Source organism: Lissotriton vulgaris, chromosome 5 (assembly GCF_964263255.1).
Source record: "Lissotriton vulgaris chromosome 5, aLisVul1.2, whole genome shotgun sequence".
Classification (NCBI taxonomy): Eukaryota; Metazoa; Chordata; class Amphibia; order Caudata; family Salamandridae; genus Lissotriton; species Lissotriton vulgaris.
In genome coordinates, this window is record NC_141693.1 from 1,312,721,841 (window position 1) to 1,312,744,135 (window position 22,295).

The 22,295-nt window shown below is 42.8% G+C and overlaps 1 protein-coding gene across 4 annotated transcripts in view; it reads right to left on the reverse strand.

Moving 5' to 3' along the window:
• ILRUN (inflammation and lipid regulator with UBA-like and NBR1-like domains) overlaps positions 1–22,295 on the reverse strand; it is a 265,986-nt gene that overhangs the window by 220,089 nt on the left and 23,602 nt on the right. For all 4 annotated transcript variants that reach the window (XM_086923208.1, XM_086923211.1, XM_086923209.1 and 1 more), the window contains one exon: positions 14,414–14,568. In XM_086923208.1, coding sequence (XP_086779334.1) covers positions 14,414–14,568 — 155 coding nt within the window. The remainder of the gene's footprint in view (positions 1–14,413; positions 14,569–22,295) is intronic.

Below are 22,295 nucleotides of genomic sequence, written 5' to 3' on the forward strand. Positions count from 1 at the left end.
GGATAAGCCCGAAACTGCACTGTGTCCAGAATAACTCCGATGAACAGGGTAAGGTGCGACTCCAGCACATTGATAGTGAACCCCAGGGAGTGCAGGAGGTGTGCTGTACTGTGGAGGTGGGAGACTACTGCCTGGGATTAGCCCGCCTCCAGCCAGTAGTCGAGATTGGGGGCGGGGAGGGGAGATTTAGAGACTGGCAGCCCTGATATAAGCAGATGAGCTGCAACCACCACAATCAAGTTGGTGAACACCCGAGGGGCGCTGGTAATGCTAAAATAGAGTACGGCGAACTTAAAGGCTTGTGATCTACAGTGAACCCAAAGTATTATCTGTGGTCAGGAAGGACAGGGATGTGTAAGTATGCGTCCTGCAAGCCCAATGCAATCATTCAGTCTCCTGGGTCAAGGGCAGACAGAGCTTGAGCAAACAAGAGTGTTTTGAATTTCGTAGGTGATGGTGTATCCTGCCTCCCCACTGGGTGCCCATGATGATCAAATGGCAAACTAAAGAGTCTAGGAAGCTGCAGATTAGGCTGTCTGTGAGGGATTCATTAAATGTGAGAGGCGGTTCAGAAGGGGAGACTTCCGGCTGAAGCACCTCTATTAAAATGTTGTCTTTACCGCCACGGAGGGCAACTGAAGATCCAGGAACTCTGCCGCCCTCCTCGCCACCACAGCAACAGTAGGAGGAGAGACCAAGCCAGTATCTCTGGAGGTGTCTAGCTAACTGACATCCTCCAAATCCTCACACCAGGTGTCCTCTGTGACATCTAGTGGGAGGGCATTCTTCAGGGTCCACTGGCGCCACCCATTTATCTCAAATTCCTAACCCACAGGAAGAGGACATAGGCTACGGCCTGGACAGAATGCCTCCAGTCAGAACTGGAGTCTGCGCTGGACGTGGCCCATTCAGCTCAATGTTGGAGTCAGGGATGAGAATGGTGGTAGCGCCACCAGTGGGTGCCGGGGTCTTCAGCAGTGGGCTTTCAAGGAGCTGAACTGGCTCCAAGAGCAAAACAGACAGTGGAAGACCAGAGGCTCGAAGGCGCTTCAGCGGGAATGGGCCACCCAAATATGAGGTGTGCAGCCTCATAAAACTCTTGAAGTTGGGTGGGAGTCACTGCATCTCCTGAAAGCTCCAGGAGACGCAGAGACAGCCCAGGTGCAAGCTCAACCTCGGATCCAGGTCCCGATTGCAGATGCTCCCTCATCTTGTTGGATGACTGACAGACAGGGCAAAGTCAAAAATATCTTCAACTTCTTGTTCTGTTTGTGCTTACGAGACTTACCCAAACACCCAGACGACTGAGTGCAACAACTAGTGCTTGTGGAGTGGCTCTGTGACTGACCCCAGGACCTTGCTCTCGACTGATATCGAGACTGTAGCGGCTTCGAACATCAATGAGCCTGAGGGAACGCAACCCTAAGGCCTTGGGTGAATGGCATAACAATCGACGCAGGTATTGATGTTATGGTCATGCTGGAGGAATTTGCTTGTGACAGGCGGCATAGGGCTTAAAAACCAGCCTTCTTCGCAGACATACCTGCCACACCAGTAGACAATATCTTAAATATTTTCTGATAAAAGGTCAGGCAAAAAGTGACTAGGGTAGCTCTTCTCCAGACCTGAGCTGACAGAATAGAAAGAAAAGAACAGACATCAGAGTGCTGGGGTGTACTTATCCAGGCACCAGAAGTGTCACTTTGGCTCGGACGGCGCCATGTGGAACCAAACAGCACCACTCGGAGCCAAACGCCACCTACTGGTGCGCAGGGGTACTGCTCAAAAACAAATTCTGTTTTCAGTCTGATTCCTGGGGATAATTCTAAGGTATGGCATCTGTGGCTGGAAGTCTCGAATCAGATGCATGTATTCTTGGGCTACACCAGAAACCAAAAAAGATCAATTTCATTGTAGGCTTGTGGTTCAATCCCACCAGCATGCAAAGAGACACATCTGCATACATTGGCTGTGCGCTACAGTCCTGCCTGAACTAATGGAAGCATGATTTGAGAGAATGTCTGCTAGCTGACGAATTTCATATGAAACAGGTTGAGACAGAATATAAATTGTTCGAACATCAACAATTAGAGAAAATGGAGTGATCGATTGAAGAGAGAAGTATCACTCTCACAAGCAGAGGTTAATGATTGTATGGATCTTTTAAAAGAGCCACTTGAAAGAAAGATTCTGAATGCTCTACATTCCGATAATGATAATAACTGCAGCCCACCCACTGGGAATAATAAAGATATTGATTGAGGACCCCGGTTACTAGATCCAAATAATAAACAAAGTAACAACATAGTAAACATTTCTGGAAGAACCTGATCCCTCTATTCAATGGATGGCTGTCCTGCTTTCATATTTATCGATGATCAATAATGTTTTCACAAATAAAAGTACGCCTTTAATTCCTTAAACATGCTACGGAGAAGGTGTCCGTTACAATATAAATGGAAAGGTATTTGCATGAATAATGGTGAAATTTATCACCAGAATGACTTTGTATTAGGTATAAGCAAACCCCTCAAATCTATTTAAATGCTCCTCAATATAGTTGCTACTCTTTTGTTTGTACCCTGCTCACATTCACATTCAGTACCTACAAATCTACCTGATGCAGAGTGAGTTGACCGAGGTGAAGTGTGCACTATGGAGAAACCTAGGAGAAAGGCAGTCATTCACCTTATCCGTTCTCTTAATTATTAGGAATGTACGAGAAAGGAGAGTAGATTTGGACATGTAGTGAACCACGTTAACCAAATTATTCATCCATCAAACATAAAACATTCAAGAAACAATGGTCGCAAAAAGATTAGAAAGTGGATTGCATTGACACCCTATAGATCACCACAAAGCTATGGATGCTGATTGGACTCCCTTAGAATGACCTCAAATTACCTCAAGAAAAGGAACCTCTTAATTTCAAACAAAGCTTATAAACGAAAACAATTTTACAGGAAGAACATTGTAAAGAAAATACACAACATGTCCAAAGGACTGAGTGTTATTACACCTCCTTTTCCATACCAAAAAGGTGCCAACTGAACTTTTAAAGTGATTAATCAGTCTGAGTCACAGCTAATTGTTGCAGGGCAGGAAGAGCAACTTTTATACTGCAAATAAAGCAGAGAGAAATTTCTAACAAATTATGCAAATTGGCATGAAAAAGTAACTTTCAAGTTCCGGTATCAAGGACCTTCAAAAGCTGTGGATAATGAAAAGTAGTCCATCAGTGGGGGAAGAAATATGCATCAGAGGTGAAGTAACCAGAATTGTCAGAAAAGGCAAAGACTTTCAGTTTCAAAGAGCAACAGCCAACATATTTTCTTCCATACTTGGCATATATCTCTATTTACTAAATTGACTGCATGGATAAACATCTGATACAAAAAGCTAGGGTTTTAGTGTAGTGGAACTGGTGGCGCTCTGCACAGTTTATGGAAGTCAATTGCACATAGATCAATTTATGATGGTGCTAACAGGAAAAAGGCGACCCTTCTAACCCCTTAATTTGTGGTGGAAAACCAACCACATACAACAATTGCAACAGTCCTGTGCACACATAAAAAGTCAAACATGAACTGTGTATATTCGTATTCAGTATAACAAAACAAAATTCGCTATCGTTTTCTTGGTTCCTTTAATGTGTATTGGCACAGAGAGCAGCCAGCCGACACGTGTTTCATCAGAGAAACAGTGCTCTCCAACTCTTCAGGGCTAGAATTGATACAAAGGAACTCACTCAGTACATGGTACAATTAATACAGGTTATTGTACAAGTTCCACTTTTAAGTTGAACTGACATTCTCCAGCACAAGTGGAAACCAAAAAAGTTAGTGTTAGAAACCAAGGAATTTGGTCTGGCAGACCCTTATTCCGGCCTGCGTGACGACAAGTGTTTAAAAGTGTCAAGTGACATCTGGGACACATGAGTTGTGCAACGGTGGCCTCAGTATGTGCCCATGTAGATCTTGTTTCAGAGAGTTACACCAGTTGCCACCACACAACCCCGTGACAAAGTGAAATAGTAAGGCACAAGTGACGCACATTCGCACAAGTGCCACCAATATCATTCCAGGGTATTTCTCCATCCATTGAAATACTTCTGTCAGGCAGTTCTTTAGATTCTGTTCTGCCTCATTAGAGTTCTTTACTTGTTGAAATTGTTTTTTAAGAAAATTTCAAATAAGTCACAAATGCAGATACATATGCAGAGGAAGAAATGGAACACAGTATAAATGAGGAAGTCATTCATAAAATATAACACAAAGGAGGCATAAAACAACACATCCTCTAGTATTTATAAGGTGAAATTCAAGTTAAAAAAGAAAAGAAAAGAGGAAAAAGAAAGAGAAAGGAAGAGAAAGGAAGCCCCAGAGTAACAAACTAGTTGTTAAGAGAGATGGAAGCAGGAAAAATGATAAGAAGCGGGAAAGAGAGGAGGAAGAGAAAGTAAGCATGTTACAAGGAAGGTGAATTTAAGGAGGAAGAGTAGTCGTAGAAGAAGGAGTAGAGATAGTCATTATCCACTGTGGTTTCCAGGAATGGGGACCATACTTGAAGAAAAATGGAAGCTTGGTCCTGTAGACTGTAAATTATACGTTCATAAGAGGTTGTTTGTATCATTGCCACCAACCATTCCTCCTGAGAAGGAGGTAAGGAAGATTTCCAGTGACGCAATATACAATTTTTTGCCGTGGCTAAAGCAGTATGGAGGAGACGGTCTGTGGTTTAGTAAACTTGGAAAGGCCACGAAAGTCATGTAGAATTATGTTTGCAGAGGTAAAGGGTAAGGGCAATGACATAGAATGAGCCAAAGTGTTTCGTACAAAAAGCCAAAATGATCTGGTACGAGGGCATTCACATATAATGTGCGTTATGTCACAGCCGGAAGCAGAACATCTCCAACACAAGGAATGCGAGAGTAACTTAGCATGATGTGATTTGACCGGAGACCAGTGCCATTCATGAAGAATTTTTAAAATACAAAATTTAAGGCGAGCTTCACGAACACCCTTATGTAATCCTTCCAAAATGAGATCCCATTGAGTATCTGAGCATGTCACCGAGAGGCGTGTTTGCCATTTCAATTGAAGAGTTTTCGAAAGGGAATGCGAAAATAGAGGGTGCAGAAAAGTCTTATAAAGACCAGAAGTGACACCCTTAAAAGTTCCCCATAAACTCAGGTAAGACAAAATAGGAGAAGCGGACAACAATTCCGGTGGGGAACTTAGATGTTTTGTGATAGCTTGCTGAAGATGAGAATATTTACAGGATTGAGAGGGCGGTAGATGAAATTCCTCATTTAATTGGGAAAAGGATTTAAAATGGTCACCATGAAACAGTTGTTCCAAGGAATGAATATCAGCTTCCTGCCATAAAGGCCAGGATACAGTTCGACCTCGAACAGCCGAATTAGACCATATAGGAGCATTAAAGTGAAGCCGCGAATTAGATTTAAGGAGATGGTGACTTCTTTGCCAAGACTTAAACATGGCAGATAAGATAGGATTTTTGGGGTCAAGAGAACTGGAACCCTTGCCATATAAAAGGGACAAACCAGGGTCAGAAGCCAATAAATGGTGTTCAAGTGGCACCCATTGAGGGATGTCTTTAGACTTAGGTAAAAAGAAAGAAAGATGGGAAAGATGAAGGGCAAGGGAAAAGTGCTTGATAGAGGGAAGACCCAAACCTCCCTGCAATTGGTGGGATTTTAATTTTGCAAAGGTGAGACGTGGTTTAACTGTACTCCATATAAAAAGTTAAATTTTGGAATCAATGGACCGAAGAGTAGCCAAAGGAATAGTCAAAGGGAGCATACCCAGAACACAAAGAAAACGCGGTAAGGTGACCATCTTAATCGCCTGAACCCGTCCCCAAAGGGATAAACCCAGGGCCTTCCATTTATCGAAGTCCCTTTGCATTTGCACAATCAAGGGAGATAAATTGTCCGTGACAACGTTATCCAATCCCCTATTGAGCAGTATTCCTAAGTACTTAAACCGATAAGGTTGCCAGTGAAATGGAAAACCAGAGATTGCATCCTTTGTAGTACCAAGGGACATAGGTAAGGCTTCGCTTTTGTCCCAGTTTATCTTATAGCCAGAAAAAGAAGAAAAATCATCAATGACACGGAGGAGAGCAGGGAGAGATCGCAGAAGATTAGTAAGTGTAAGGAGAATATCGTCCGCATATAAATACATTTTTGAATGACCAATTGGAAGAGGAACACCCACCACAGCATCCGATTGACGAATTGCAGCAGCCAGAGGTTCCATAGCCAAAAGGAAAAGAAGAGGGGAGAGTGGACAACCTTGACGGATACCTCGCCGAATAGGTAATGGAGTAGAGAGAAAACCTCCACAGTTAACTTGGGCAGATGGGCTATCGTAAAGTAGTCTTATTTTGGCTATGAACTGATCACCTAATCCAAATGTTTGCATTATAGTTAAAAGGTATTCCCACTCAATACGACCGAATGCTTTTTCAGCATCTAAAGAAAGAAGGAGGGCATCATCTGCAAGGTTTTTAGCTGACCATAGGGCATGGGAGAGAGTATGTAAATGATTACGGGAGGAACGACCGGGAACAAAACCTACTTGGGAATTATGTATTAAGGAAGGCACAACTTCGCGGAGTCGTGATGCTAGAATGCTGGCAAGAATCTTAACATCAGAATTTAAAAGAGATATAGGACGATAACTACTACACAATAGAGGATCTTCGCCAGGTTTTGGCAAGACTGCTATGATGGCTTTGTTAGAGATAGGACCAAGAGAAGACTCCTCCACGGCTTCCTCAAAGGCAGCATGAAGAGTATCAAGCATACTCTGACCAGTCCATTTAAAAAATTCAGGAGGGAAACCATCATCTCCCGGAGCTTTATGGTACGGTAAGGAAGATATAGCTGAAGAAATTTCCTCCTTTGTGATAGTTCCTTCAAGTAGAGCCCTGCCATCATCGGAGAGCCGCGGAAGATGAACTTCATCCAGAAATTTAGACATCACTATCTTATCTACCCGAGTGCCTGGGGAGTATAAAGATCTATAAAATGAGGCGAATTCCTTAACTATCTCTTGTGGTCGAGTAAGGAGATCACCACCACTTGATCTTATTGCTGGAATCGCCATAGCGGCCTCTCTTTGGCGCAACTGCGCAGCCAATAACCGACCAGCTTTTTCTCCTCGTTCATAATGACGGCCTTTCATTTTTTGTAAGGCATATTTCGCCTTAGAAGTAAAAAGAGTATTGAGAGACATATGCACCTGTTCCAATAACTTTCGGTTTTGGAGAGATGGTTGCGAAATATATAATTGAGAGAGTCTGTGAATATCCTTTTCCAGTTCAGTCTGCTTGGCAGCGTTCTTTTTATTATAAAGAGCAGCGTCCAGCATAACTTGGCCTCTAATGGTTGCCTTAGCAGCTGCCCAAACCGTTCGTTTAGAGGAAACCGAATCTGCATTATTGAGAAGATAATCACGGAAGTGGGATTGCAAAAGAAGTTTACCCGCTGGTGTTTTATATTTGTTGATATTCAAACGCCACGATTTGCGCCCTGGATTCATAAGACCCAAATCTAGAGACAGAAGGACAGGAGAATGATCAGAAATAGCTGCTTCTAAAATCTTAGAATCAGTAACAAGTCGGACTGAATCTTGCAAAAGAAGAAAGTAATCAAGATGCGAAAACGTATCGTGAATAGAAGAAAAAAACGTATATTCTTTATCCTGTGGATGACTTAGTCTCCAGTGGTCAACCAGACCAGTGTCAGCAAGGATGTCACCTAAAATGGCTCTGTCAGAAGCGTTGATAGTGTCAATGCAACTCGTTCTGTCAAGAGCAGGATCCAGTGCTAAATTCCAATCACCACCAATGAGAAATTGAGAAGCATTTATTTCCGTAAGAAGACTATTTAGTCGAAGGAAAAATTGTTTTTTGGAACCAAGTGGAGCGTATACAGAACCAAGACAAAGGAAGGAATTGCCAAGCTTCAATTTAAGAAAAACATACCGACCTTCCGGATCCGATCATGTCTTTAAAATTGTGAAAGGAAGAGACTTCCGAAAAAGAATGGCGACTCCGCATTTACGAATAGGATTAGGATTGGTGGGACCAGGTTTAGAGACTGAACTATGAATGACTTTACCAACCCAATCTCTGCTGAGCTTACTAGACTCAATATCATCCAAATGAGTCTCCTGCAATAGAGCCACATCCACATGCTTAGAATGTAAATAGAAAAGAACTTTTTTACGTTTTATGTAATGGGCGAGGCCGTGAACATTCCAAGAAACCACAGATAACAGATGGATAGAAGGCATGATAATAGGATTAAGTTAACAATAAGTGAGGAAAAGCAGAGAGAAAAAGCAGAGAGAAAAAAGGAGAAATGTTACTCTGGGAGGGAAAAAGGAGAAGAAAAGAAGGAAAAAGAAAAGGAAAAATAAGTAAGAACAGTAGGAGTAAAGAGCAACCTGGACTGTTAACTACGGGTCTGGGTGCACTTAGAGCAACACCAGGGGGAACCGGACCCCCTTCGAGTAAAGAAGAATAGGGACCTAGAGGATAGATTGTAACATGAAATACATAAAGCATAAGAGAATAAAATATCATCATAAAAGTCTGGACCAACTGCTGAACGTCTCCACAGGAGTCGGTCACGAAATGTAATAAGAAGAATAACCAACACATCAAAACGCCCAGCATCCCAAAGATTACATGGGAAGGACATGAAAAGAGTGAAAAGAAGCAAAAAGGATAAAGCGCAGGGGAGATAAGATACAAACAGGAATGAGGGACATACCAACATTGTCACGGAAAAGGAGGGAAAGAGATAGAAAGTAGAAGAAAAGGAGGAAAAACCCCCATAAAATCATACAACAGAGAAGAAACAAAGAAAAATGATCAAGCACAATTTTAAACCAAGAAAACAGTAAAACAAAGAACATCAAATAAAACCAGAATAATGAATACATGAAACAAATGATGATAGGCATGGCAACAATAACAACACCATAGCTAGGGGAGTGAACAGGAGGAGAGAAAGATCTCTTGTGGGATGGGAACAGTCTTCTAGTATATAATAAGCAAAACCTGAAATAATTAAATAACTGTAAACTGTAAATCACATATTAGTAAATATAGAAGAATAGTGTACAGAATACTATATAGGACACTAAGGAGAGTGAATCTAATTATACCATGCATTAAAATCTGTAACGAGTAGAAAATAACAATAGAGCATGAAGCAACATATAAGAACAACAACACCATGCAGTAAAATCTCAGTGAGCTAAGCGAGCAACAAAAGCATTGTGAACAATAAACACTGTAATAAGCTTATAAAATAAGAAAACGTAATAAAGCATTAAAGCATTAAAAGAATTCAGTCAGCATCAAATGGCGTCTTAAGGAGGCGATCTAGACACATCATGCAGTGCTAGGGAGTGTCAGTGGACAAATCAAGAAGCAGGGCAGTATCAACAACATGAGCGGCCATCAACTCATGGAAAAACAAAATCAGTAGAACACAAAAAGGAATTCAGTCAGCATCAGAGGGATTTTTAAGAGGCGATCTGGATTTGTCTCTGTGCTGTGTGTTAGTAAGAGATGAGACGGAATGTACAGCTGAGTCCCTCTTCTTGAGAGCGAGGCAAACGGGTGATATCCCTACCACGTTGCCTGAAGTCAGGAGAGGCGTTCAAATGAGATGGTGGCAAGTTTGTAGAGGAAGCCTTGGATGCAGAAGATTGAGTGTAGGAAGAAGATTGAGTTTCCATGTCATTGGACTTGATATCATCCAAGAGCTGATGAAGAAGAGCAGGATCATAAAAGTCTTTAGATTCCCCATTCCAGGTAATCCGAAAGCGTGCAGGTTCAAATAGACTGTACTTAATATCCAGTTGGCGGAGTCTTGGCCGCAGGGAAAGAAATGCCTTCCTCCGTTCATTATTCTCTTTAGAAAAATCTGCAGCCATATGAATGGTATGACCTTGGAAGATAAAGGAACCATGTGAGCGAGCCATTGATAAAATCTGTCTGGTCTGCTCATGCCGAAGAAAACAGGCAATAATTGGTCTGGATCTCGCAGAAGCTCCAGAACGTGGTGGACCAAGTCTGTGAGCACGCTGGATCTCAAGTGGAGGGGTAAAAGAAAGCCCAGTCAAAGTGGGGAGAGCGTCACATAAAAATGTCTTCACGTCCTGCTTTTCAATATTTTCCGGAAACTCGAAAAAACGTATATTGTCTCTACGACTACGATCCTCCAAATCAATGATTTTACTGTGGAGAAAGAGTAAATCCTGATCCGAGCCACTAACAGAGTCCAACCGCCCCTCCATCTCAAACATTTTAGAGTCAATGGCATCAATCCTAGAATGAAAAGTAGTAAGTTCAGCCCGAATGGACTTAGTCTCCGCAGCCAATAACGTCATGGTAATATCCAAACCTTCCAAGCGACGGTTAACTCCAGAAATTTCTTGAAGAATACGTTGCATAGTATCAGACAGAGTCTTGCCACTCTGAAGTGAGGAAGCCGGTGAGGAGGAAGATGACGCAGATCCATTACGTTTGTTTGTCGAAGTAGAAGGTTGCTTTACTACCTCAGTAAAAAGTGGCTGTTTAGGGCCGAGACCTCCATTCTTATTATTGGACATGGTATTGCGTCGTTGAGAAGATGACCTACAATAACAAATTGACTTAATAGCAGAACAGGAGGCAATAATGGAACCAACCATGTAATAAATGACAGAAGAGGCAGGGAAGCAAATGGAGGAAATAAATGACTGACCAACACAGGCAGCATGCAATTAACACTGGAAAATGATAAGCATTATAACATAGATAAGGAAGCGTCAAGTATTGCTACACCAAACCAGTATAATATGATATGAATCAAACATATGCGTCAAAACTATCTCAGAGAGAAAGCATGTATATGCATGAAAAGAAAATAACAATAGACCAATAAGGCCATGATAATAACATAACATAACATAACATAACATGTGTATTTGTAAAGCGCACGTTCACCCAGCGGTTTCTTGGCGCTGAATAACAGATGTTTATTGTTACCCAACTCAATGGTACTCATTTTATCGACCTCAGATGGATGAAAGGCTGAGTGGACCCGCCGGGATTTGAACCTGTGACCATGAGGTCGAACACAGGCCCCTGCAGTGGACGCATTAGTCCACTGAGCCACCAGACCCGGCTGGTTTGCATGCAAAAAGGTACAGTGAGTGCACAGAAGGCAGTATAATAAAGAACAAAGTCATGAGATAGTGCAGAAAATGGAGTAACAAAATCAGTTTGAGGAGAAAATGTCACCAGCTGGAAGGCAGAGGCAGGACAATGAAAGACAGAGGTCCTGTGAGAAAATGAAGAAGCGGTAGCAAACTGAGGCAAAATAGAAACTCTTGTCCAAAATACTACATAAGCCTCCAAAATATAAAAGGTACTGTGAAAAATGTAAGTTCCAAGGTGTTCCACCACTTAATTCTCAAAGAAACCTCTGAAATGACTTTTGAATAATGTTCCGTGTATTAAGAATATCCTCAATGTTAGTCACAGCATTGTAATAGTTAAAAGGGCTCAGGCTCGTCGTTTGAAGAGGCGCGGCCTAAGGCGGGAGGAAGCCCGGCCCTGGAGTTGTTGAGGGCGCGGCTTACCCTGACAGGAAGCGCTGCATCATGGACACGCACATCTCGGTGCACTCGTCGGGGCGGCCAGTCAGGACGTGAACTCGCTATAAATCAGCGAAATTCAGCGCCGCTGTGCAGAGAAGACCATCGCTGCATGCCGTGAGTTCACCACTGTCAAAGCAACACAAAGAGCGGGATCCCGGTGGGCAGATAAGGCAGGAAAGCTGGTCAGGGGTCCGTCCCTCGGCAGAGCTCTCCCCTCAGCCCCATTCGAGTTCTTTACAAGGGGCACAATTAATTACCAGTGACATGAGAACTTTGAAGCTTCCAGATCCAGTCTGAAACTTGTGCAAATTTTACAAGAGAGGAATCTGCGGGTAGAAGTATCCATCATAAGGGAGAGTTCCTTCAAAGTTTTATCATTATCATGAAATGTACAGTTCCCAGCCCCATGAAGAAGTACTGAAGTGTAGGCCAGGCCAGACTAATGGAGGTAGAGGAGGTAGCTGATGAGATCCTAGACTGTACGTCTTAGAGGATCAATGCAGCAGTGGACATTTCTTTTCCACTTTGCAGCATAGTATAATGGGATAGTAAGTCTAAGGGACTCATGCAGGATGTCCATGCAATCCTGGGAGAGGCTCAAGTAACAACATTTTCTGGGGGCTGATCGGCATTTCAAGTAGAGCTGAATAGAAGGGCTGCCTGACCTAGTTGGAGTCCACCAGAGTGTGGGTTAGTGACATTTGCCACGTCTTCAGCACAACCAGTGGAAGGAGCAGGAGAGGCGGAAAAGGATAGGAAAACATCCCCGACCAGTGGGTCCATAGTGCATTGTCCATAGATCGAGGGGGTGGGTCCATTTTGCATTCTCAGGGTGGTGAACAGGTCTGCATCAGGAGTGCCCCAGCGCTGAAATTAGTGGTGCAGGTCCTGTAGGTGGAGTTCCCAATCGTGGACTTGTTCAGGCATCCTGCTTAAGAGTTCCACTAAAATGTTGTCCACTCCAAGAAGGTACTCGGCCATCAAGTGATGAGGGTGATGAGGGGTCCAAAGCCAGACTGTCTGAACAAGCAGTGATAAGGGAGAAAAATGACTGTCCCCCTGCATCTGAAGATAGTAAATGTCAGCCATATTGACCATCTCTATCAAGACTACTTTGCCCGGAATAAGCGATAGGAAGGCTTGAAGGGCCAGACGGACCACGAGAAGTTCGAGGTGAATGATGTGGTGACTGTGTTGCAGAGTCCACACACCCTACACTATGTTGTGTAGGAGTTGAACTGTCCAATTGGCCTGTGAGGCATCTGTGGTAATGGTGACTTGTGGAATAGGGCCTAGGAAAGGCCTGCCATGCAACAAGTTGTTGCTGTTCCACCAATGCAGACAGCATGGGCGCTGCCGGTTAGTAACACTAACTCTTCCATATAACCTGCTGGTTGTGACTATTGTGCTGAGAGGCACTGTTGCAACAGGCGAATGTGTAGGCTTTCATTTTAATAGTGATACACAAAACCATCATGTCCAAGAGGCACATTACAGTTCTTACTGTGAGATGACATTGTGGCTGAATAAGAGTTACAAGCTGAACGAAGGCCACAAACATTTGAGGGCTTGGGTAGGCTTAGCTAGTGACTGAATTTAAAACTGCCCCCAGGAAGGGCTGAATCTGGAGGGAAGTTGGGACACATTTATGGTGAACCCAGGACTGTGAATGAGTGAGATGTTTGCCTGTGTAGGCTATAATCACTGCTGTCAGCTTAAGCTCTTGGCCAGCCAATCGTCGAGATAGGAAAACACATGGCTGCACATGGCTGCCCCACCTACTGAAGTGGGCGGCCTCAACTGCCAGACAATTAGTGAAAACCATTGGGACACTTGTGACACCAAAAGGGAAGTACCTTGACTTGATAGTGCCAGCAATTTACCACAAAACAGAGGCAGCATCAGTCGGCGGGTGAATGTGGATATGGAAGTAGGTGTACCATAACTTTACCGCCAACATATAGTCACCTTTCGGGGTTAGAGGTATGAGATCCTGCAGCATCCCCATGCAAAATTGTTCAAAAAACGTATCTGTCGAGGGGCCTGAGGTCAAGAATGGGTCTCTCTAACACTCTTTATCATGGCACAGCAATGGGTTTCTTTCTAGAGAGGATTTTTTACTACACCCACTGAAGTCCCCCAAAACAGAAAGTACAACAGGTGTTAAAGTGGTTTCCTCTTGAGATATATGGTCATATAAACAGAGGAAATAAGAAATGAAGAGACTCCAGGAAAGGTCCCATCTCAATTCTTTTAGTTTCTGGCAATCTGCCAAAATAAAGAATTCTACTGTCTCACTCCCTCCTACCCCTAAAAATGTAAACATGCCACACATCAAGACAACTCACAAAATTCAATTTTGCAATATTTGCCTGACCCAGCATGTCACATATGTTGCTGCTATTACCTACGCAAAAGGAGGATCATTGTGCTCTGGCCCAAATGATGTGTCACTTCTCTCATTACCTTTCTATTTATATGCAATAAGGCAGAAAAACAAAGCATTGATGGGTGGAATTATTCTCAAACACTCACGGCCATATTCCATTTCATGCAATAAGGTGGGCATGCCTCTTCGATAAACTTCCCTCCTCTTGCTTACTTAAACTCTTTCTGGTTGTCCTTTACACCAAATCCTTGGTTACATTGAGTTATCAGGCTTGACCATTTAATGTAACCCAGAATTTCATTTTGCAGTGACAGTTGACCATCATCCTTACCTGTATTCTGTATCCGCCATGTCTTTATGAACTGTGTGTCCGGGGGGATAGATTCTCCTTCTCCAATGGTAATGTCTTCCACAAAGGACATGGATGGGACATTTATGTTCGGACTTTCAAAGTCATAGTAAGCTCCTATAGCAGCTTGGAGATTCCTGAAGAAACAGAAAGGTTAGGGTGAGACACCTATCCACAAGACGGATAATCTACATCATACTTTCAATGAATGTATGATCCTAATTCGGTGAGAAATGTGGACTGTAATAAAGCTCCTGGCATGCCAAGTTCCTTACAGGATCTAACCTACAAAGTTTAACAGCTTCATTTCTCGCTTACCCGCACTGTACAAACTTTCCTGTTAAGTCACTTTGCAAATGAGTAAGAGAAAAATCTCGTGGGCTTGCTGTTTTTCTTGTTTTTCCAACGTGAACATCACAGCTTTATCCAAGCATGCACATATTTATATATCTTGCTATTAAAGCGGATTGTATATCGTACTTCTCCATTGCACACAAGTTTACATGCATAAATGAACATTACAGACAGTACGGAAAACAGACTGAAGGAGTACAGTCTCACCTCACTAACAGGCAAATGTTGCACATAATAGTCACACATGCTCATGTGTCTTAGTGAGCTGATCAGGAGGGAGCAAATCGAAGTGAAAGGAAAATGTAAGTTTGAACCCAGAGTTGTTGTCCTCTCGGGAGAGACTGCTGAAAAAGCTTTTGATAAGTTATTAAATGTGATACTCGCTTGGGTAAAAAAAGGAAGTGTAGGAGACCACCAAAAACATTACTTTTTGGTATTTCAGCCTGCAAGAATTACAAAGCCAACATACCGAGGTGGAACTTGAGATGTACCATCAGCAAGAAGTAGCTTGATACATTACATCTTGCTGCTTGTGCAAAGCTGCAATCAGCTGTGTAGATGGGTCTGCAAGCTTACCTCTACCAGAACTAAGCATTTTATACCACAGAGAAATCTCATGGACTTCCTACCTTCACTTATGCAGAAGGCTGCAGGGATCACAGTTACAGCCTATGCCCTAACCTCAGTGAGGCAAGATAATAAAGCACTACGTGGTGCCTAAAGCGTACAACTTAATTTTTGCTATGAATAGCCCTCGCATTTTTACAGGCACAATTATTTGGTCTCATCCGTCTTGTTTACTACTTTTAAGTATCTTTTTGTAATTTTTTTTAAGAGGAGCTCGGTTCGCATTTCAGCAGAGTAAAGGATATAGGGAAGTAACAATCACCCGTAGGCTTGGAAAGAAAATGCTGGCAGGGTTATTACTAGGACCTTTGGCAATTTTAGAGCACATCAAATGTTTGGTTCCTTCGTTCACTCAGAATGTATTTTCAGCTTGATATTTGAGGGCTTGGCGTGCGACACCTGCAAACTGCGGAGTGTGAAAATGTGTTACTCAGAATTCATGCCATGTACAGAGTATGCATGTCAACATTTGGAATCAGAAGTGAAAGGTTTAGAAAAGAAAACGGGGCGTACTACTATCCCCATTTGACTAGCATTGAAGCGGAAGATTTTCTAGGCAAGAGTAACCTAACAAAGCTTTTTTTTAGCTTAAAAACAATCAGGAATCTCCGGCCTAAATCGGGAAGGTTGGCATGTATGGCACGCCAAGTGTGTGGCAAATGTCACAATAATGCAATAATCACATAAACTGAAACAAAACATTGCAATATCTTGGATAATTCTGAAAACTTACAGTGCCAACTGAATTTAGTCTCATACCCCTTAGTGTCTTGATTTTATTTCATCAGGTATTTGATATCAATTTTGGGTATGTGGCAAGTCTGGTAGGCACAGAGCATGGCTTGAGAGTTGTTCAGTGAGACTTTAATGCGGGTCAAGGGCATATTGCTCTTTTTGTGCCTGTTTCGTGATGAAGGCAAGGGAGACTAGTTGTAGAATTGCATGTGTCGATTAAATGGGGGTACATGTTGTAGAGAGCGAGATTTTTTTCTTAATTTCAGGTTAGTAAAATAAATTGTGCTAGAAAGTAGCCATTAGACCTTCACTTGGTTCCAGGTGTAATGTTCGAAGTAATAAATAAAGCCTTGCCCGCAGGGAAAACACCCAACAACCCATTTGCCCATTTGTTTCAATGGTTGTTTTCACCTTGGTGTAGGAAATTTTCATGGGTAGTAGAACAGCTCATTAGAATGGCCAGTCTTTCCCTGCCTTTCTGGACCCATAGAGGACCAGAAAGGCGCAAGTTGGTTTGTGCTGGGAAGGAACACTGGCTCCTCGCATTTGTCCAATTCATATTAAAAGGAATGTTGTCACCTATATTTTTCTGCCTTCTTACACCTAAGTCAATTCATCAAGACAAACTATCCATTCCAACAAATTGTTAAAAAGTACAGAAGGGGCTTGAATCAGATGACTTGCACTGACGAGCAACACCCATAATGCCCTGGAATATAAAACAAAGCCCATCAATTTGTAGGTGACTACAAATCTAGAAACAGCAAGCAATAAGACAAACTGGATGGTATTCCTTGCAGCCTCTCTTTTTCCTTTTTCTTTTTAGGGCTACTCTAGAAGCCCAAAGGTTAGTGTGTTTGATGAGGACCTCACAGCCAAAAATGTGCAGGGTAAATAATTTTGAGAGAGCTTAATATTACTATCATACACTTAAAAGCCACTTTTGGGTTTTCATATTGCCCTTGAAAGTTGGATTTTTGTCAGGGTTTGCTAGCCTGTTGCAAACTAGCAAACTTGCATATTGGCTTACCTTGGTCTTCCCCTCCCTCCTCTATGTGTCTGCAAGTACACCGAAAGCCCACTTCTGCTCCAACCCAATGTCATTGGGATCACCTTGTTCCAAACGTATGGCAAGTGCACATGATCCTCATGCTCACTGTTGCCCTTCCACCCACTCTAGTGAAGGCCCCAAAGCTATTTTCTTCTTTCCAGTGTGTCAAGCCCAAGCATCCATGTGGTGGGCAGAGAAGTTAACAGGATATACAGGTTTGTGCGTGTTTAAGCCAGGTGTGGCCCAGGGCCCTTCTGCGCCCTCATAACATACACACACACCCTAAACACACAATCTCAATATTTTAAATTCCTCTGATTGCCTATATCAGTTTACCAACTACAATGGGGTTCATGGATTTCTCCTACTCAGCTTCTAGGTTGATCCCCAGACACTCAACTGTGGTGTCTGGGACATCTCCTTTTCTGGTTAGACCAAATAAACTTACATAAAACAACACCAGCTACTATCGACTGCTTGTGCCTGCTCAAACAGTGTTTACGGTGGGTAAAATCGAGAGCTGGGCACCCATTACTTCTTGTTGCGTTCCATGTACCATTTAACTGGTGGATTAAGAACATGTCCAGAGGTAAGAGGTATTGGATTAAGCTCACCTCCAGGGTCAGAATTCTGTTGCTCTGTGATGAACTATGGAACAGAGTTTTTCGGGACATCGTAACAACAGGGGTGTGGAATGTATTAAAATATCTACTTGTCCATGGGCAGGTTGCTTCATAAATCTACTTGTCCTGTAACAAAATCCACTTGTCCCTTTGGTGCCATGTGGTGCGGCGACAAATTATGGCAGCAATTTCACTATAAAAGAGCTCTTATATAGCCTCTCTGATTATGCCAGGGCTCATACCATAGTAGTGTTTGAATACTAGTAATCCCTTTATGTTGCTACGTTTCTGCAGATCTACATACTGGGACTGAAGGTAGTGGTAAACAATAGTTCCAGGGGTGGAATGTCCTTTTGAGTCTGTGCAAACCTACTAACTTGCATGTTTTAAGGGTTTTCAATAACTCTTCTCTAATTTTTTCCAATACTGAGAAATGTACTCCTGACAATGGCAGACGTAAACCTTTTTCCAGAGTTGGGAAAAAAGTGGTTGGAGGAAAAATAAACTGGCAAACACTCAGGTTTTTGCATGAGCAAATCTACACATGCATATTTAATCATGCTAAAATGCAGTTCACAAATATTTTCTAGGAGTACTATTTCTAGCCCTACTGCTGTAAATTCTTGTGAATTAACGAAAGCCATATAGCAGCCCTTAATGCAAGGACATAAACCAAGGGTGCGTTTTGAGACTTTCTTTAATTATTGGGCCCCTAATTTGGTCGGTTGTTACCCATGACCTTTAGTGTTTATTAAAATCCTCTCTCTGTATCGGCTGGCTTCACCTGAGTGACAGCATTCTGCTCTTTCATAAGGAGCATATCGGCGCACAAAGTAGTTTTGTTCAGTGCCAGTAACTAACGTGGAAGTGTGCTCTTTTTTTTTTTTAGACCAAAAGAAATTTTTGCTTTTGCCAATGTTTGTTATAATGGTGAGGGTCCGGCAGTTCTCACATCAATAAGGTTTTACAAAAACCATGCCACAACAAGTCACGCATTGCCAAAGCTAAAAAGCTGACCACCATTTCATACCTACTGGCTTTGCCAGTGCTTGTTTATTATTAATATGTTCCAACATCTTATTGAAACTGGTTACACTGATTTTCTAATATGAATATTTTGGGGAAATACTAGCATGCATCAACACATTTTACGAAATGATGCTGCAAAGAAATAGTACCTGAAATTTTACAGTAGTTGAGCAAAAAAAATGTTTTCCTACTTTCATTTTTTAGGGACATTTTATATTGAAAGAAAAGAATCATTAATCTTGCTTTCAAGCTTCTGCAAATATTTGCATCAAATCAGAAAGCATTCTGGGAGCATTATGCATAGCCTCATACTGCTAAACTTTGAAACCATGTGTACACGTTTTTATACTGGAACCACTGTCAGTAGTGCAGTCAGAACTTACATTTACTGAGAGCGCTCAGCCTAATAATAAAGGCTCTCAAATATTGAACCATAAATACAACTTTGAACAGCATTAACATATGCACACAAATATTAACTTAACTGCAGGCAGTGCCCTTCCTTGATCCTTAATGTGGTACTGCAAACTGGCAGCCAAAGGGCCTGTGCTTCAGGGGGTTGGACCTGCTTGTCCCAAGGACAAAATGCACATTAAAACTTGTTGCCCTTGACCCCAAACAATATGTCCTGGGCGTCGGGCTATAGGAATTCCACATCCGCACTGTAAGAGAGTTGGGCCTCTACTGTTCCTGGATAAACTCAATTTTACTTTTCAACGGTGGCTTCACAGTACCTACAGGATATATATCTGAAAATAGTCTCATCAAATATGGATCAGTCAGAGCTCCTTCTCTGTCTTGCAGTCATGCAAGCCTTGCAACAAGATTCGAAACAATGAGAGTCCTCACTGATGTATCTCACACAAAGGGTTGAGAGGAATATATGCCACTGAAATGTATACTATACCATTCCCAAGATAACTAAACTCACACACATGAAAAAATACGAAAAAAGGAAAGGAGAAAAAATAGGAGGTGTAAAACGAGGTGGTGGAGCACTACAGGTGTTTGGACAAGAACCCTCACACACCCAAGGGTGACATGCTTGATCATTGGGTCCCTCCACACACTGGGACTGCAAGGTACCCAGTGTGGGCTACAAATTTCAAGAGGAAAGGAGCAGGAGTGTTTTAATGTGGCACATCTGTATTTTAATACCTTTGGGGTAGAAAGAGGGGCAGAGTGCAAGAGGAAAATAGTGTGTTAAAACTATCTCAATAGGAGCAAAATAACTTTATTCCTATGCCCTAAGAGATAGAGGTTTAGGAATATCCATCGAAGCCTTACCCTAAGGAGTTGAATAAGGTCCGACTCTACCAAAAGCAGAGTTCCTGCACACGTAGAGCTCTGTATTAATATATGAACCCGTATGTCAACAAACATGACACAGATAAACACCATGACACAATGTTTAACTGTATGCGCTCTGTAGACTGCTCTTATCATGTGAGTGCAACGAGTCGACAATATATTACCCATCTGTTCTGGTTTGGGATCCACTTCATTTCGTGTGAGGAGGTCAATGTAGTCTTTGACTTGACCCTTTGCTTAGTTCTGGGCACATATGAATACTCGACTTTGATAAATGTATCCAGTCAGTTCTTGTCCTTCATTTCTTTAAAAACACTTTAAGGGTGCAATGGCCCCCTTGTTCTAGGTTGACGCATTATAATCTGGTCACGCTTCGCAGATAATTGTAGCTATGGTCTGCCACTATAATATATGGTCTACTCGTTGCACTCACATGATATGAGTAGTCTACAGAGTACAGAACGTTATACATTGAGTTTGCTGAGATGATTGTGTTTTTTATCTGTCATGGGGTTTATCTGTGTCATGTTTGTTGACATATGGATGTTAATACAGAGCTCTACGTGTGCAGGAACTCTGCCGACGGTAAAGTCGGACCTTTTTTCAATTTATAGGGTAAGGTTTCGATGGATATCCCTAAGAATGCTTATACACATTAGTTATGGTGCACACTGTAGCTTCACGTTGAGTGATCTAAAGCATATGTTTGAAAATTGCTCATTATCATTATTTTCTATTAGGGCCACCTGACCTACTCCAGAATCTGTTGCCACTGTGCACAGTCAGTCAAAAAAAACAGGCCTGAGTATATTTGAAATACTTTACTTTGAGTGTATTTTAGGATTTTTATACACGTTTTTGTGCAGAGTGACTGAATAATTCTGGTCCTAAAGAATGCCTGGAACAACTCAGTCCAAAATACAGCAGAAGCAGGTTGACCCTACACAGGGTAAACATCCATAACCATGTCTCACTATGCTTTTAACCTTTATCCCTTAGGGCATTGGAATACATTTATTTTGCCCCATTGAGATAGCTTTAACACACTATTTCCTCATGCAGTCTGCCCCTCATTCTACTCCGAAGGTATTCAAATATAGATGTGCCACATTAAAACATTCCCGCTCCTTTCCTCTTGGAGAGTTGTAGCCCACACTGGGACCTTGCAGTCCCAGTGTGTGGAGGGACCCAATGATGAAGCATGTCCCCTTGGGTGAGTGAGGGTTCTCGTCCAAACACCTGTAGTGCCCCACCACCTTGTTTTACACCTCTTCTTTTGTCTCGGTTCCTTTTTAGGTTTCGCCTGTCGAAAGCTGCGCAAGAAGCGTTTCGCTCAGGCGAAATCCAACGTTAGAACAGTATGGGGGACTTGAACCCGCCCCTTCTTCCATTGGCTAGCTCCATAAATGGAGGCTAGCCATTGGAAGACATCGTTGTCAATCACTTTTCCCGGTCAAAACGCAAATCGTGGGCATTTGACTCTTTTTTAAGTCCCGCCCCTTGTTGCCGTGTGTCCCGGGCCGCGCTGTGATTGGCTGCCGGCCCGGGACACCCCGTGATGTCATTCCCCGGGCCGCGCTGATTGGCTGCCGGCCCGGGACCTGAATTGTTTTTTTTAGCGCGACACAGACTGTTCTAATAAGCCACATAAGGCCTGCGTGGTCCTTTAACTATTATTTCAGTTTGAAGCTGGCAATAACGACCCCACACACAATTACCACGCTGCAGGGTAACAAGTAATCCAGTTAAAGGAAAGCCCAGTTGCGTAGTGGTGCCAGAAATCAAACTACGGCCAGCAACACAGGCTTCTCGTTTCACTTCGCACTTCAACACGAGAGAGGACAAAGCTCCTTTCCAGCCGCAAGCCTATGTATGATGCATTAAAACAACCATCAATGCTATGTATGCCTCCAAGTTAGCCCGTAGCCTCGCCCCTACCCCTAAACTGTCCCCCAGGGGCGCCCACTTGTAGAATAGAAACAGAGCCTTTGTTTTCCTCGCAATTTTCCCCTTTGTCGCTTTGCCTCGGGTTAACCTTGAGCGCTCGGCGTTGGCTCCCAGCCTCGGGTCTCGCCGCTGACTCGTTCCCCAACTTTCCAGTCAGCTCAGCGGGCCTGCCGCACCGGTAGCCCAG